Source organism: Agelaius tricolor, unplaced genomic scaffold (genome assembly GCF_023055355.1).
Source record: "Agelaius tricolor isolate 1412-34295 unplaced genomic scaffold, bAgeTri1.0.p SCAF_7, whole genome shotgun sequence".
NCBI lineage: Eukaryota > Metazoa > Chordata > Aves > Passeriformes > Icteridae > Agelaius > Agelaius tricolor.
The window spans coordinates 15,994,850-16,010,090 of NW_027269267.1; the positions used below are offsets into that span (position 1 = coordinate 15,994,850).

The following is a 15,241-nucleotide window of genomic DNA, read 5'->3' on the forward strand; positions in this document are numbered from 1 at the left end:
CAACAGCTCAGAATGACTCTGTGATGATCCAGGGAGACTTTCTTCCTTTTGAAACCTTTCCTGACTCTGTGAATAATCTGTCAGCCTAACAGGCAAAGCTGCAGCTTGTAGAACATCTTGTGGAAGAGTCCAATAGAGGAATTTATTGGAAATACACTTTAGGTCAGTGATTCCAAAGAGCTAAACATTTTAATCATTTAACAACTTTAGCCTATTAATTCTATAGCAAGGTGTAAGCAAGCAGCTGTGGCAGTCCTAGATTTCCTGGCAAGCAGCTGCTGGTAGAACTTCTTTTCCAGCACGGGGACATGGACTGCCAAAAGAAGCCCTCCTCTTTTTACATTGTTTGGTTCAGCCTATGAACACTGGGCATAAATCAGGACATAAATGTATAAATTCTGAAAGCACTTTGTTTTAATAGCATGGTAACAAATTTTATTGAGTTTGTGCCTCCAGATGGATTACCCCCCATGAATAATGGATTTTCATTTGTAAGATTTTATTGGCTGTGAATTATTGCAACTTTTCAAACCATATGGTAATGGAATGTCCCAGTTTGGGATAACTTAATCCTGGAGGTATTTTAGTGTCTTGTATTGTATGGATTCATCTCTAGCTGGTGTGTTTTAAGGCTTAAGGATATGTAGCAGATAGCTTTAATGTTTAAAATACTGAAAGCCTTTGATACTTTTGATGAAAATTTCCTAATAAACCTTTGGGAGGCCCAGTTTGACCTCAATTCTCTAATGTCTTGCTAACATGATTCTGCATTTCCCTTGTGGAAGAAACCCCTTGATTTTGCTTTAGATTTTTTCCTGAATTTATAGAATTATTGCATCCAACATGGTATTTTCAGACAATTAATTTTTCAGTCAGCTAAAAAGCTTAAAATATGCTCATGAATGATCTGAGCATATTCATGTGCAGTTTAGATTTAGCTGTCTAAAGATCTTTATATATATTTCTATACATATAGATAGAGATCCATAGATCAACACATCACATAAAGTGCTAATTTTAACTGTAAGAAAACTCTGAAGAGAAGTAAGCAAGTAATAGTAAGAAAGTAGAAGTAAGAAAACTCTGGAAGTAAACAAGTGAAAATTACTTGAGGAAAAGATGGAACTGAATGAGATCAGTCACATTTTTTGTCAAGTAATCTCAGCATCTTGCAAAGCAGGGATCTTGACAATTGTGTAAATCCTCTCATTAATCTTCTGGTCAATCAGCTAATGCAGTTATGGTTTAATATTTAGCTCTAATCAATATAGCCACGTGGGAAAAATTGAAATATTTTATGGCTCAAAGAGTCTTGGCCATTTTGTGTATTTTCTATATAACAATGATATTTTATATGGAATATAACATTTATATCAGATGGTCTTTAGAGACAGAATTTGTAGAGTCTCAGTGCTGTGTATCATGCAGTTTCAGGTTTCCATATTGCTTTTTATTAGTCTGGAGAGAAGAAGACAAATATTCCCTTTTAGAGACTGATACTGAGATGTGAAAAACCTCCACCTCACTGAAGTGATTGAGTGATATGTGTGCATTCTATCTCCTCAAGTAGCAGCAGGACAGTAAGAAGAACAAGATAATTCCCAGAGATGTGTTGGAGCTCACCAGTGTTACTGAGGCATTGAAGGAGGGAAGTTTTGTCAGGGACAGATACTGAGATTAAATGAAAGTCTGGTCTGAACCACTTTCAAATTAAAAAAAAATTCAACTTGTGAGATCAAGAAATGTGAGTTTTTTTACTAAAATGTCTCATATAGCTAAATTGAGAAAAATGCACACATTCTTCTATATTTTAAGGAAATATTTGGTTGTATTATTATGAGATTTCTTTCCTAAGGACTCAAGTTTTTCACAGATAAGTGAAAAGACTTTTTACAGACTTTTTTTCTGTGATAATTAGCTAGGTTAATTTAAAGTGTGGGGCTGTTTTTTTAACAATAAAGTTAACTTTGTCTTTTCATAACTGAGGAGAAGATAGGCAGGAAAGATATGAGTCAACCATTATTGGAGACTGATGTGTCACAGACCTACACTGTCCTCTCCTGTCATATTTTTAGTGAAGGGACAGTGTCTGACAGATGAAAAACATTTATCTATCAAGAATGTGTTTAGCTGATGCATATAATCAGTCATTTCTTGCGGTGCCATTATAACCTAAAGGCATTTCTATGGGCTGTCATTTCACTGCCTGACACCACCATTCAATCCTCAATGGATTATAGAGGAGAGAGTTTGCAATTTTAAAGTGATATTTCCTCTTGGGTTTTGGCTGGGTAGTGTCCTTCCTCCTCCTGACACTATCATTATTATTATTCTGTATTTCAGTACCTCTTCGTAAATCTCGAGTCAAATGTGCATTAGTACTGTTCTTTGTTCTCCACAGGTTTCTTACATTTACACATGAATGATGTAGCAGCATTCTCAATTTCTAAAATACAAAATTTCTGATTTTGATGGGGAAGGCAAGAATGTTTTAATTATATTAAGATAATGAAATTAGATTCTCTGAGTAGCCCTTTTTAGGTGTTTCTCTTTCACGATTAATTACTTAGGGAATTCAAACAGAATCTGCAAATCACATCCACTAAGGTGATCTTGAATAGCCATACACTGTGCACTGCAAATTTACTGATTGAATGGATATCCATAAAAGTTGAAATTGTAGAGACAACATGTGTTTTCTCATTGCTCATTTATCCTTTTATTTAATGCTCATCCGTGCTTCTGACTGCTGTCAGCACTGCTGACATTTACAGATGGGTTCATGCATCTCTCTTGTTTTCACTTACAAAGAATAAAAGAGAGGTGTTCTGGCTTGGAGCCCATGCCATGTGCTCCTTATACCTGAAATTAATTAATATAAACTATTCATGACTATTGCTGTCATTTATTGAATGTATATAATGATACTCAGTAAAGTGTTGCTTATGTAAAACCCCATTTTTTTGTCTCTGTGTAGGTGGAAGAGGGCTGGTGGGAAGGTATACTTAATGGAAAGACTGGCATGTTTCCTTCCAACTTCATAAAGGAGCTCTCTGATTCTGATGATGTTGGAATAGCACAGGAGGAGCAAGTAAAGTCAAGTAAGGAAAAATTTATTATTGATGTACTGTACGTATGTTTGTGTCTTTAGCTCGTAACACATTGATAGGATAGCACATTCTTATCTCTTGCTTGGAAGTGTTTTTGAATGTCATGTTCTTAATCTATGCTGAAAGGGTCAGAAGATGATGATTTATGTATACCTGCAGTGCTACCTGAGTTGCAACATTGTCAGTGCTCTCTGAGCGGTGTAAGACTTGCTGAGCCACAACAGACCAAGAGAAGAGAGAAGGCAATGATGATGACTGCATTTGTGTTCCAGAATTAGTTACAAGGCAATTTTTGTCTTTAGAGGTGGAAAGTACCAAGTGGCTTATTTAAAGTGGAGGAATTAAAGTGCCATGCTTTCTATAACAACTCCAATAGATGAAGGATTGATAATTACTGGTGTGGGACATGCAGCACTTTTTCCCTCCAGGTGCTGAGCATGTTTCTATCACCTCCGACACCCACTGCCCCAGCAGCCAAAGGGAAAAGGGCCAGAAGTGGGACATGGACTTTGTTCTCTCATTTACAGTGGGCCAGTACTGCTGCAGGTGAAAAGCATGTTTGGTAACTAAGTTTGCAATAGTATAAGCATGGGAGTGGGTTGTCCTATTTATAACTTCTTGTGGAGAATAACCTGAACCAAAAGTGTGCTGTTACATTAAATGGAAAGCTGTTGGTCCTCATGTTTTTTATGTTCTTCAAGCAGCTATTACTTTTTTTTTCCCTAATTCAGTGATCAAATCTGACTTTTCAGAAAAAAAAAAAGTCAATTCTATTTGCATATTTCAGGCTAATTCCACAATACTTGCCGAGGTCTTCCTATTTTTAGCACTGCAGATGTTCATTGCTATGTAGCATTCTCCTGAGATCTCTGAATAAACAGAAGTCAAAATTTACCAAAACCTTTATAGTTTACTCTGTCAATAAAAGGTAGAAAATTATAACACTTTTTTCCGTTTTCCTTATTTTTCCACTTAAGGCAAATTTTTCACCCCTATTCCATAGCACAAAAATAAGATCCTGAAAGCCCTAACATTTGCAATTATGGAAATATTTTATCTTTTTTTGTAATGGAGTACATTTTCATATGTGAATGTGTACTGGTGACTTACACCAGTAGGTGGTCAGTGCAGTTCAAGATATTTAAATGTAACATTCCTTCAGACTGGAATTAGCATATTTTAAACTTTAAAATTTTAATGTGATGGAGAGGGAGAAAGGTCATTAAGTGAAGGTGCATGTTTCAGTGAGATTGCAAGCCACTTTCTATAATCTGTATAAGCTCTCATGAATTATGTTAGTTAATTATAAACACAGTGAGTCTTGGAAGAGCTAATTGTGTAGAGTAGTTTCAGCTCTGGAGTCTGTAGTGTTTGGTACTATATAAGTGAACAAGGTAGGTGATAATGTTCAGAATGGAATATCCCAATTTTTTCTATATGAATGAATGAGTATTCTTTCTTTTCAGGTAATTTGGTAATATATACTTCATAATAAGCATCCTAAAAATGGCTTTTAACAAAAACATACATTGAACTATGCAAAAGCAGCCACAAAGCATTAACTTTTGGCGTCCATTATGGCCCATGCTTTGTTCAGATTTGGGTTTGTGTGCTGGTTCTGACTGTTAGTGGGACCCAAACCTGTGATACCTTTATGGACAAGGCAGCAATAACACAAATATTGTTTTTGCATCTTTAAATGTAACTGTAGGTGGGAGATGGGTTTCCTACTTTCTTGTATTTAATTTAATGCTTTATGGCTATCTGAGGAGCTATTAGATATACCTGTAAAACAAAAGAAGACTTTAAACATCCTGAGAGAGAGACAGTGACTCAAGGAACGCTGAGATTGTTATGGGCATTTTAATGTTTTTTAATTTATTTTTTCTTCAAGTAAAATTATAAATTTAAGAATTGCATTCCCCTAGGAGAATTATGGGAAATGTACCAATTCAATTTTTTCTGTATGTGATTTATGTGATTGATACAGCTGTTGTTCTCCAACACATAATGCTTCATGAGGCTCTATTCAGGCACACTGAATATCTGGATTTGAAAATCTCCGCAATGAGATAGCAAAAATTTCAACAAGTTTACACAACTGACTAGGAATGATAATCTCATTCAGTCTGATAACATATTAAAAAAAATTGAACAAGTAAACCCTGGAAGATTTGGCCATCAGGCTGGTAGCACTGCTGAAATGCTCTAGGTTACATCTCAGAAAGGTGTGTATTCATGCCCCTAGGTCAGCTCCTTCCTCCATGGATGACAAGATGTGACAGCACCTTAAACCTGCAGTAATTCCTTTTTGTTCTTCTGGGAACTTTGAGTGCATCTGTATCACAGGACTTTGCAAGGTGGAATCCTTGAATATGAATTCTGGATTTTGAAGCTGGCACTTGTACCCAGGCACTGAACTCAGACCCTGGGCAGCCACTGAGGTTCTGCTCAGCATTCAGAGGAGCCTAGACAGGGCTGGGGCTTGGTTCTGCAATCTTGAGCAGCAGCCTTGAACTGTACAGCCCAACTTGTAAAATGGATAAGGTAATACTTGGCAAATTCACTGTGAGACCTGGGAAAATGGCACAAGATATGTGGAGAACTGGCACTGTGCAAATCCATGAATATTTTTAAGTTAATAATTAAATTTAACATCTTGGTTAAATTAAATTAAACTTGATTTTTAAATCACATTTTACTGACTATCTATAAAGAGAATTTTTGAAGGGCAAATGTAATTTTGGTGAACTCAAAGAAAAAGAAATACAGAAGAGAAAAATTACATAACTTGGCTTTTTAGGAATAAAGTTAATAAAAACCTATATTTCTCTGTCCGTTTATTACAATCTACACCAGCCCCAATGGACAGAAAAAAGTCTGATTTTATTGGTTTTGTTCTGTCCATGTAAATTTTTATGGCAGATCAGAGTAAACAGCCAGAAGAAAATATCTTGGTTTCTTTTCATGCTCTGCCATAGACTAACCTCAGAAGCTTGTCCAGAGCAAAAATTTCCTTTTTTGAAAATGCCTGGGGCTAGTTTTAGAAGTGCCAAATATTTCTGAATCCTGACTATGGGACTTAGCTTGAACCTTATTTGGAAGGGTTTGGGAACCTGTGCCTCCTCTTGATGGTGTGTGCTCAGCAGGCTGGAAAGCAAGACTGTTGCAAGATCAAAATATCTGGGGGGTTGTTTCTTTGATTTTAAAGTATTTGTCCCAGCTGTAAGGTGATTGCCAAATTTCTTCTTTTCAAAGGCGCATTTTGGAATGTAAGTACAGACAGGACTTAGAGTACTCTTAAAGTAAACAGCAGTTCCTTGCTCTTTAAAGCATGCTCTTAAATGAAAATATTGCTTTTCTTGGGCCAGCTGTTACAGCATGAACAGGTAGTATGCATTATCAATTTATTACTACATTAGATACATGGATTATAAGATTATGTCCCATATTTCTCAGAGATGCAGTATTAATTTTAAGACTATTTTCAATACCACTTCTTGTCAATATAGCCTGTTGAGAAGCAAAAAGTTGACATGTAGTCAAAAAATTCTATTTGAGATAATCACAATTTCACATTGAGGAGGTTATTTCAATAAGCATTTAGTATATTCACAGCAGTGTCATGACAGCATTGAAAGGTGGCCTTTTGTACCTTGCTGTCTCTGATGTGCATTCTCTAAGGTACAGCTGGGCCTCATGGTATCTATCAACTATTTTTGGAACCTGTTAGTGATGACCCCTGAAAAGTCCTGGCTGCTGCTGATAGACTCATCAGCTGAAGCTTCAGTCAGGCAACCTCCTCTGTTTTGAGTTCTTAAAACTTTAGGTTTCCCTTACTGTCTCTCTGGCTCTCCACAGTGTCATGAAGCTTAACTTACATTTCTCTTAGCAGTGGGTTCATGTTTGACTGTTTTAATAGCACTCTTTTAGTGGTATCCTGTAAAAAGAAAGTGTAAAGATGGATTTCTAGCATTTTTACTTCCTCATTACATAAAACATTGCATAAGGCAATGGAAACATTCTGTTTTTAATTAAACTGCAGTAACAAAACTAAGAATTAGCTTATTATAATATATAAATAAGTATAGGTTTTTATTGTCTGAAAGTCCAACAGAATGATATACAGGAGAAAAAAATCCCACACATTTTTGGTACCAAACTGGGTGTGATTCTGTGTTGTGACAATTCACGTATATTGGCTACTTTGCTATAAAATTTTACTAAAGACATAAATTTTTGTGATGGTATAACTAGGGGGGATTTGGAACAAGCTGGCATTGGTATATTCTTGGGCTTGACTGGGTTTTTAAACCTGGCACATAAACCACTTCAGCTGCTCATGCCTTTACCTTCACTTGAATTTCATGTCCTAAATATCAGAGCATGAGCTATCTCACTGGCAATGAAAAAAAAAAAGATTTTGTAATAAAAATGTTATCTTAAATATCTTAGATGAGAAGTGGGATTTGGTTTTTGTAGTTTTACTGTTTTTCCTCTTAATTTTAGAATTTTGCTTTTGTTAATGTCAATGCCAAGTCACACCTGATTAAGCTTTTAGCTGAGAAACGGATTTATTCAGGTTTTAGTGTCCTATCCTTCCTACTAAGCACAGTTTAAGACCAGTTCCCATGTCCAAAATATTTCCAATAAGTGATCTTGGAAAGAGGCAGTATTTCTGATGCCCACAGGATCCTGGTACATTAAAGAGATGTGAGTATTTCATTGCCCTGTTTGGATGTCAGCTGTGCTTGTTCAAGTGCACTACATCTGCAGCAGGAATGTTGAGCCACTGTGAGTACATCATTGCAGTAATAATATTTTTTCAGTATTCCCCTGTGCAAGGCTGCAAAAACCAGACAAATAATTTTATTTGCAAGTCTCACAACTTGATGGACAACAGACCAAACCTAAGAAGAATGCATTCTGTTGGACATTGTAAATAACAGCTTTAGCAAAATCATGAGATTCTGTTATCTAACATACATGCAATAAGAATATTTTAACTTCATGTACAATCAGATATGTTCGTTAATGTTCTCGTCATTTTGCTAATGAGGCTTTTAAATGTCAGTGACTGAAAATACAGATTAAAACCTCTTCCTTTCCCTTCTTTTTACCATCATTCGATCTCTTTACCCCCACCCTGCCCCTTCTCCTTTTTTTGTCTTTCCTTCTCTTGCCTGCTGTCAGGAAAATCTGCCTTTGAAGGGACAATTCTGTACAGAGTGGCACCGGCAAAGATTGACAGCTACAGACGTTATAACAGTGAGTGTGCTCCAAAATCATCCAGCAATAGCTTCAGTCCTCTGAACTTGTTTGGTTAATCTACACTTGTAAATTGTGCCACTGCTACCCACTGATGGCTACTCTACGTGCATTTATCTGTCTGTAAGCTGAAGTCAGTTTGCTGCTGATGAACTGCCCAGCCTTAATGCAATGAGAATGCACCTGTTCCTCCTGTGCATGTGTGTGTTCTGTGTCCATACAATGTCTGTGTATAAGCCCATAGAAAATTGTGAATTACATTGGATGTTTTGGTCTCAGCTATGGTTGGAATCTTAAGACCATTTAGTCCCATCACTTTTGCCCCCTGAAATGAGAAGACTACTGATAATCACCACTAATCTTTGAATTAAAAGTCAATCTGCACTAAAAGTAAAGTTTCCATTGTGATTGTTGAACTCATAAAGTATGCTTTGCTTTTCTTAAAGGATATTTTGGGTTTTGATTTGTTTGAAGTTTTCTTTTTTTGGTGATTTTAAAATTTATTTTTACTGCATGCTCTTCATTTGGCATTCTGTCTTTGACAGTTATTACTCACAGCATTCTGGCTGATACATTTTTTCTGCCAAGGAGAGTAAAAGATATAAAGCTCTTTTCATTTCATGTTCAGGTTTTTGGCTTCTGCTTTTTAAAAGAAGGGCACATCCTGTTTTCATGTTCTTTTACTGCCCTGGTAATATAGAAAAGGAGAGAATGGTTATATCAGATGCAAGACAGAGGAAGCAAGGAAGACAGAAATCTGTCCTTCCACCTGTTTCCTCATGGAGAAATCTAGCTGGAAGATTCACATTTGGTGTGTCTAAGTGCAAAGTGTTCAGTTCTGTCTTCCAGTGAACAGGATGTTGTGCTAGCTTTGGCATCTGCTTTTGCCTGAGAGAGCTTTCCCTTGAGAGGATCCATGCTGTGCTGCCCTTCTTCCTCCTTAATGGGTGGGAGTGTTTGGTCTTCTACCTCTGAGGACTTCTGTCTTATTCATGTTGACAGCAAAGGATGAAGTAGTTGAAGTCACATTATTCTATTCTGATATTTGCCCTTACACCTTTTTTTTTTTGCTTTTCTTAACAAATCTGATATTTTTTTAAACAAAAATCTATGTGAATGTGTGCAGCTCTGAGTATTTCCTTGTGGAAAATTATCTCCCTGTCTACCAGAATTCATTTTGCAGCTCTTTGCAAGCTCCAACCAAGCCCTTGCTCTGGCTGGAGCAAACCATGTGGTTGATAGTCTTCAAATTTTTGTGCTGCTTCTCACCTTATATCTTCATGACTGCTTATCAACCACTCAAATTTCATGCTTCTTGCAGAGTTCTTAGACCATCATGTCCTCTAATCCACCCATCTGATAAGCATGATAAGGATTTATGGAGTTAATTTCCAGTACGCTTGACTTCGGACATAAAGATGAAGCTTCAAATCAGATTCGAGGTCTGCCTTTGGAGCCTTTAATTTCATAATCTTACTGGGTAGTGCTGCCCTAATATTACCTTTCCAAGTTTTCCAAAAGCCTGGTCTCCATGTTCAGCCTGTTACTCATTGAGGGCCAAATCATCCTTCCCCTCTTCTCAAGTCATCTAAAGTAAGCATAACTGAAGCCAGGAAGAATTCAGTCACCTTTTGTACCAGAGCTCTGCATTTAGTTCTTCTTGTTAATCACACTGGCCCATTGTTGTGCCATGTCAAAGAGAGGAAATTGCATCAAACTGATTTCAGAGTGCAGGATTGGATTGATGTCTGGAGGAAAGCTTGGTAACCAGCTGCAAGAAGACAGCTTAACCCACAGTAGATTGTCTCACGTTGCTCTGGGCAAACACCCATCTCAACTTTGTTTTTAAAGCTGATGAAATATATCTGTTTATGCTACCTGGAGTTGGTTTACCTGGAGGTTCAATTCTACCTCCCTTTGCATTTGGTTGAGACTTGCATGTTTTTTCATGCTGCAGAAGTGTGTTACTTTCTCCATAAAGCTGCATCTCACAAGGCCAGATATCCAGCTACACTTATGGCCTGTTTGTTGCTTTTTGGGTTGAAACTGGGACTGAGGAATTGGTAATACACAAAATCAGGTCAAATGGAGAAGTCTTAAACAAGGGTTTCACTGCTGTTACTATCAGAGATACTCTTGCCTAAACTAACAGACAAAAAGGAGGGTGTCTTACTCTCCCTGCTTCATCTATTTACAGCTCACTTCCTGCAAACTTACTCATCATGCTCTTCCTGAACAAGCTGACTGGTGCTGCAGCCAGCTCCTTCCATTTCATGTCTCCTCTATGGTCCATATTTTTAGGCAAATATCCATGAGCTTATGTCTCCAGTGAAAACCATTTGGAGACATTCCACAGAATTGATTTCATTTAGAGATGTCTGGTTAAAACAACTCATAGCTGCTCTAATTTCAGCTTGTTGATTTCTCTGTAAGTTAAGCTGGAGTCAGTTCATAACTTTAGATTAGTTATGCCTAGGCAGTGCTTGGATTCACCTGTATCACATTGCATGAAGTGTTGCTCAACTTTGCAATTAAGCTTAGAGCTTTTACTTCACAAACACATGCTCAGTGCTAAATACTTTTATTTTGAAAGCCATTTTCCAACTGCTGCGTTTAAAAGGCACTTTCTTACTTAACCAAGGCCTGTAATAGCTGTTGAATTGGTCGCTGCTTCTAGAGATACCTTCCACTGAAATATGCAAGATTATCTCCTGCAGAAACACCCAGCCTTGCCTTTTTATGCTGACATGGCTTTCTTGGTCATGAGGTGTGCCAGGCTCTGCTCAGCAACAGCTCCAGCTCCTTTGGCATTCTGCTCATCAACCTGCTGTCAGAAAATCTTTGCTGCTGCATATGCTGGGTGAAGAGAGAAGCAACAAAAAACTTGTCATTTTGTTGATCACAACCCTCTTTTCTCTCATCCTGCAACTTTCTTGCACCTCCACGAACAACGCTTCTTGGATTTCTAATTTTTTTATTTTTACTGATTTAGTTTCTCTTTCTTGCTTCGCTTTCTTTTTCTTCAAAGATGCAATAACTGAGGAACAGTGCAGATAAAATGCTTGATTTGACAAATATTTGCCTCTCTTTCCTTATATGTGGATCCACAATGCTGTCAGTAATAGCTATTAGATATAATGGAAGAAGATCAGGATCGTTGAAACAGAAACATTCGTGAGTAACCTCAATTGTGTTTTGTGTTTTCTATTGCTCCACCACTTTTTTTTTACCCTTTTTTTGTCTCCCTCCCCTTAATTCTTGAGGAATTATGGCTGGTCAGAGTTCTGAGAAATCAATATGGCTGATGTATTTATGATGTTCTAAACCCCATTTAGGAGTGTCGGAATGTGAACAAAGTTCAGTGAATGAGCAAAATGTGGATTTTAACAGTTCTGAAAAGAGGACAGTTACAACTTTGTATTTCTCCTCACCTTGTTACAACTTGCTTGCAAAAGAGAGCTTGTATCAAATACACAGCTGCTACAGGTGCTGCAATGAAAATTAACATCTGAGAAAGAAAAATTATAAAATTGCGGGAGGGAAATTTTCATGATTAAAAATTAGCATCCTGTTTTCTGGAGAACAAATGTACAGATGACATGGGACTGGGGGCCGTGTGTGGAAAAATTACATTGACCGGGGTGAAATGTGAAATCCTTCTGTTGATTGGTATTCCCACTACCAAGTGGCTTTCCATGAGTTTAACAAAAGACCTGCTTGGTGAGTGGCAGGTGAAGAACCCTGCTGCCTATGGATGCTTAACTCTCCTTCCACATGTGATAATGTGCCTGTACTTGGTGAGGGTGGTGAAAAAAGTAGCTCCCAAATGAAGAGGACAATGGCTGTCTACAGTTGTAGAGCTCCTAAATAAATGATTATTCCTGTTTGCTCTTGGAGAAGTGGCTGGGGAGGTGGGGAAGCCACCAAGTTCTGTACTGATGGCTCTGTGCTTGTGCTGCAGAAGATGCTTGTGCTGCATCACCCTCAATGCATGTTGCTACATGGGGCCAGGCACTGCTCCCCTTCCCCTTGCATGACCACTTGTGCAAGCATAGAAATCTTGGGGCATTTCTTATGTGGCAAGAACTGTTATGCAAAGGAAAATGAACGTGTTGAAAGCAAATGACAAAATATTCAGCTAACGTAGTTTCATTTTTTCAAGAAATGATGGAGAATAACAAATAATTACTAATATTGAGCTAGTTTGCCTCAGTTATTTGTACATGTATAATCACTCTTGGTAAAGAAGCATTAATTTGTGTTTTGAAAGAATGAATTTATTAATCTTTAAAATAAGCAGAATCAACATGTCTTTCTTTTGCAGTAGTATTTAGAATCCAATTTAATTTTCTGGTTTTGATTTTTTTTTTATGACACTGGAATGTTGTTGGGGATGGCTTCAACAAAATACAGGATTTTGATAGAAAGCAAGCTCAAGACTAATACCTTATAGGATGTGGGTATTTGTTCTGTGTTGACCAGTATGTGAGGAAAAGGAAGAAGGACAGTTCCTGTCTCATCTACTGCAATTACCATGTGTAATTTCAGGACCTTTGTCATTCAGATCGGTCACCCGGGCGTTCCATGCTGTCATTCTCTAAATACAAGGAAAAGGCATATTTCCCCTTGCTTTCCTTCCCTTCCATAAAAGAAGAAAAATCCAATAAGCTTCATTTACAAATGTCTTTGTTCTATTAAACACAGTTGGCAATGTTTCTCTCTGGCTGCCATACCAGATCAGGAGATCCTTTGCATTGTCTCAGGTGTGTGCCTCTGAACAGCTGCCATTGCTTAGCAAGGCTGAGAAGTGCTTAGAGGGCCAGAACACCACTGGCCTTTACTGTGTCAGTGGTCCAGGGCCATAAATTGTCAGCAGAGAGTGCAATCCAGAATAAAGAACAAAAATTAAATTGCCAAATAATAGCTCAAAATAGAAAGCTCTGTAACCTTAAAATGTATTTCCTTTTCTGCCCTGCCATTTTAAGCTATTTAGAAATAATTTGTTTCCTGCTTTGAATGGAGTTAATTTTACCACAGCTGTTTATTTTTGTTTTAACAGCTTTAGTTACACAGCCCTTTATCATCCCTAACTATCTTTCTGATTTAGAATCCTGGTTTGATGCCAGCACAGCTCTGAGAGGCTGTTTCTGAATTAAGTCTGATGTTGTGGTCTCTTTTTAATCCCTGTTTGAGCTAATCTGTTTTGGTACATTTCAGAATGTTGCTCTCAAAAGACCTGTAACTGCTATAGCAGGAGTGTGGTGTGTTTGAAATGTCTTGAGGAAGCTAATCTCTTTTATATACCCATAGAGGAAAAAATATGTGAAGTGCGAAATTCCTCCAGACAGTTTTGAGAAAATTTAATCTTCATGAATACTAAATGAGCTTGCATTTTTAAGGAGAATGAATCAATAAAGAATCAAAATTCTGAGTGTTTTTAAAAAGCTGTAGACCCATATCTTGTTCCAGCCAAAAGCTGGGAACAGTCGGCCCCTGGGAATTTTAACTCCTTGCTGGTGATGGTGCCCTTGTTCAGACTTCAAAGAACTTACTAGAAAAAATGCAACCAGTGCTTGGATTTGAGCTCTACCTTGTGGTGCTACAGATGATTCAGCAACAATAAATCTAGGTAAAAGAATAACAGTTTTGCTTATAGAGCCAGAAATTTGAAGTGACACTACCAAAAGACTTGAGAAATATTAAAGTTCTGAAAAACATTCCTGTTATTAAGACTGATGTGATAGTAATCATGTTAGTGAGCACCTTATTGATGTTATGTTCTTAGCTTGTCAGCTCTCCAAATACTGACAGAGAGCTGACAGATTCTAGAGAAATTCTGTTTAAAAAAAAAAGGCAAAAATAGTGAGAGACTTGACTACTGTAGCTTTTATCCTATATTGGCTTTATTTGAAATACTTAATAGGCTTACAAGAAGAGAAAGATGTTCTCAGTGTTTCTGAGGAGAGCCGTTTGCTGAGCTGCTGGCCTCACCTCGAGCTCAACTCCATCTCTGTGGTAGAGCACAGCTGTCCCAGGCTGAGTGGGTGTGATGGGCAGCAGAGGGGGGACTGTGACCTCTGAAATTCTCTCCAGCTTTTAATGTTCACTTAGCAGCCTGACCTTCCTGATAGTTATAGCTCTTCATGAAGAAAATTTTGTACTTAAAATTCATAATCTGACACTCTGTGTCACTCAGGTTCCTGCCTAGATCCCAGCTGTGTTCATGGGCTGCATTTATCTTTTGGAGAAACTATCCAGCCAGCTGTGTTCTGCCACACAGATAAGCTATTTGCATAGTGGCAAAAAATTCCATGAAAAGCTGAATGAAAAAAAACCCAAAACCACCTAAAACACACAAAAAAAAAGAGGAACATTTTTCTGGTTTTAAGAGGAAAAATCACCTGAGCTGAGTTGCAGGTGCCCCAAGACAATTGCTGATAGATACATACTGATACATATATATACACACACATGTATGTATCTCACACACATATAAATATATTAGGGAACAACCCAATGGAGAGAGTTTATCAGGCAAGGATGGGCATAGTGTTGCAAATCCTTGCTTCCAAGATTTTTATCTGTCCAAAGCAGAAGAGTGTATCTCATGTACCTGGACAGGAAGATAAGAGAGAGTCTCTTTAGCATGCCTTTAATAGTAAGAGCATGTTAGACTATTTTCTACGGGACTGTTCTGTACTCAAGCAATTCATTATTCTTTCTAAATGTTACTGCAGATCCTCAATTTATCTGATTTGTTTTACAGTTTCCACTGCATACAGTTCTTCTCTTTTGTCCCCTTTGTCTCTAGACCCCATCATGTTGTGGTAAGAGCACAAGCAGGACTTTTACTGATTTATTTA

The 15,241-nt window shown here is 37.5% G+C and overlaps 1 protein-coding gene across 7 annotated transcripts in view; it reads left to right on the plus strand.

Moving 5' to 3' along the window:
* Positions 1-15,241, plus strand: part of SH3KBP1 (SH3 domain containing kinase binding protein 1) — a 212,791-nt gene that overhangs the window by 110,906 nt on the left and 86,644 nt on the right. For 6 of the 7 annotated variants that reach the window (XR_011679706.1, XM_071430424.1, XM_071430426.1 and 3 more), the window contains 2 exons: positions 2,978-3,101; positions 8,304-8,378. Coding sequence is in view for 6 of the 7 variants with exons in the window: in XM_071430424.1 (XP_071286525.1) it covers positions 2,978-3,101; positions 8,304-8,378 (199 nt within the window). In the remaining variant the exon portion in view is untranslated. The remainder of the gene's footprint in view (positions 1-2,977; positions 3,102-8,303; positions 8,379-15,241) is intronic. The other variant, XM_071430425.1, reaches the window with a different exon arrangement.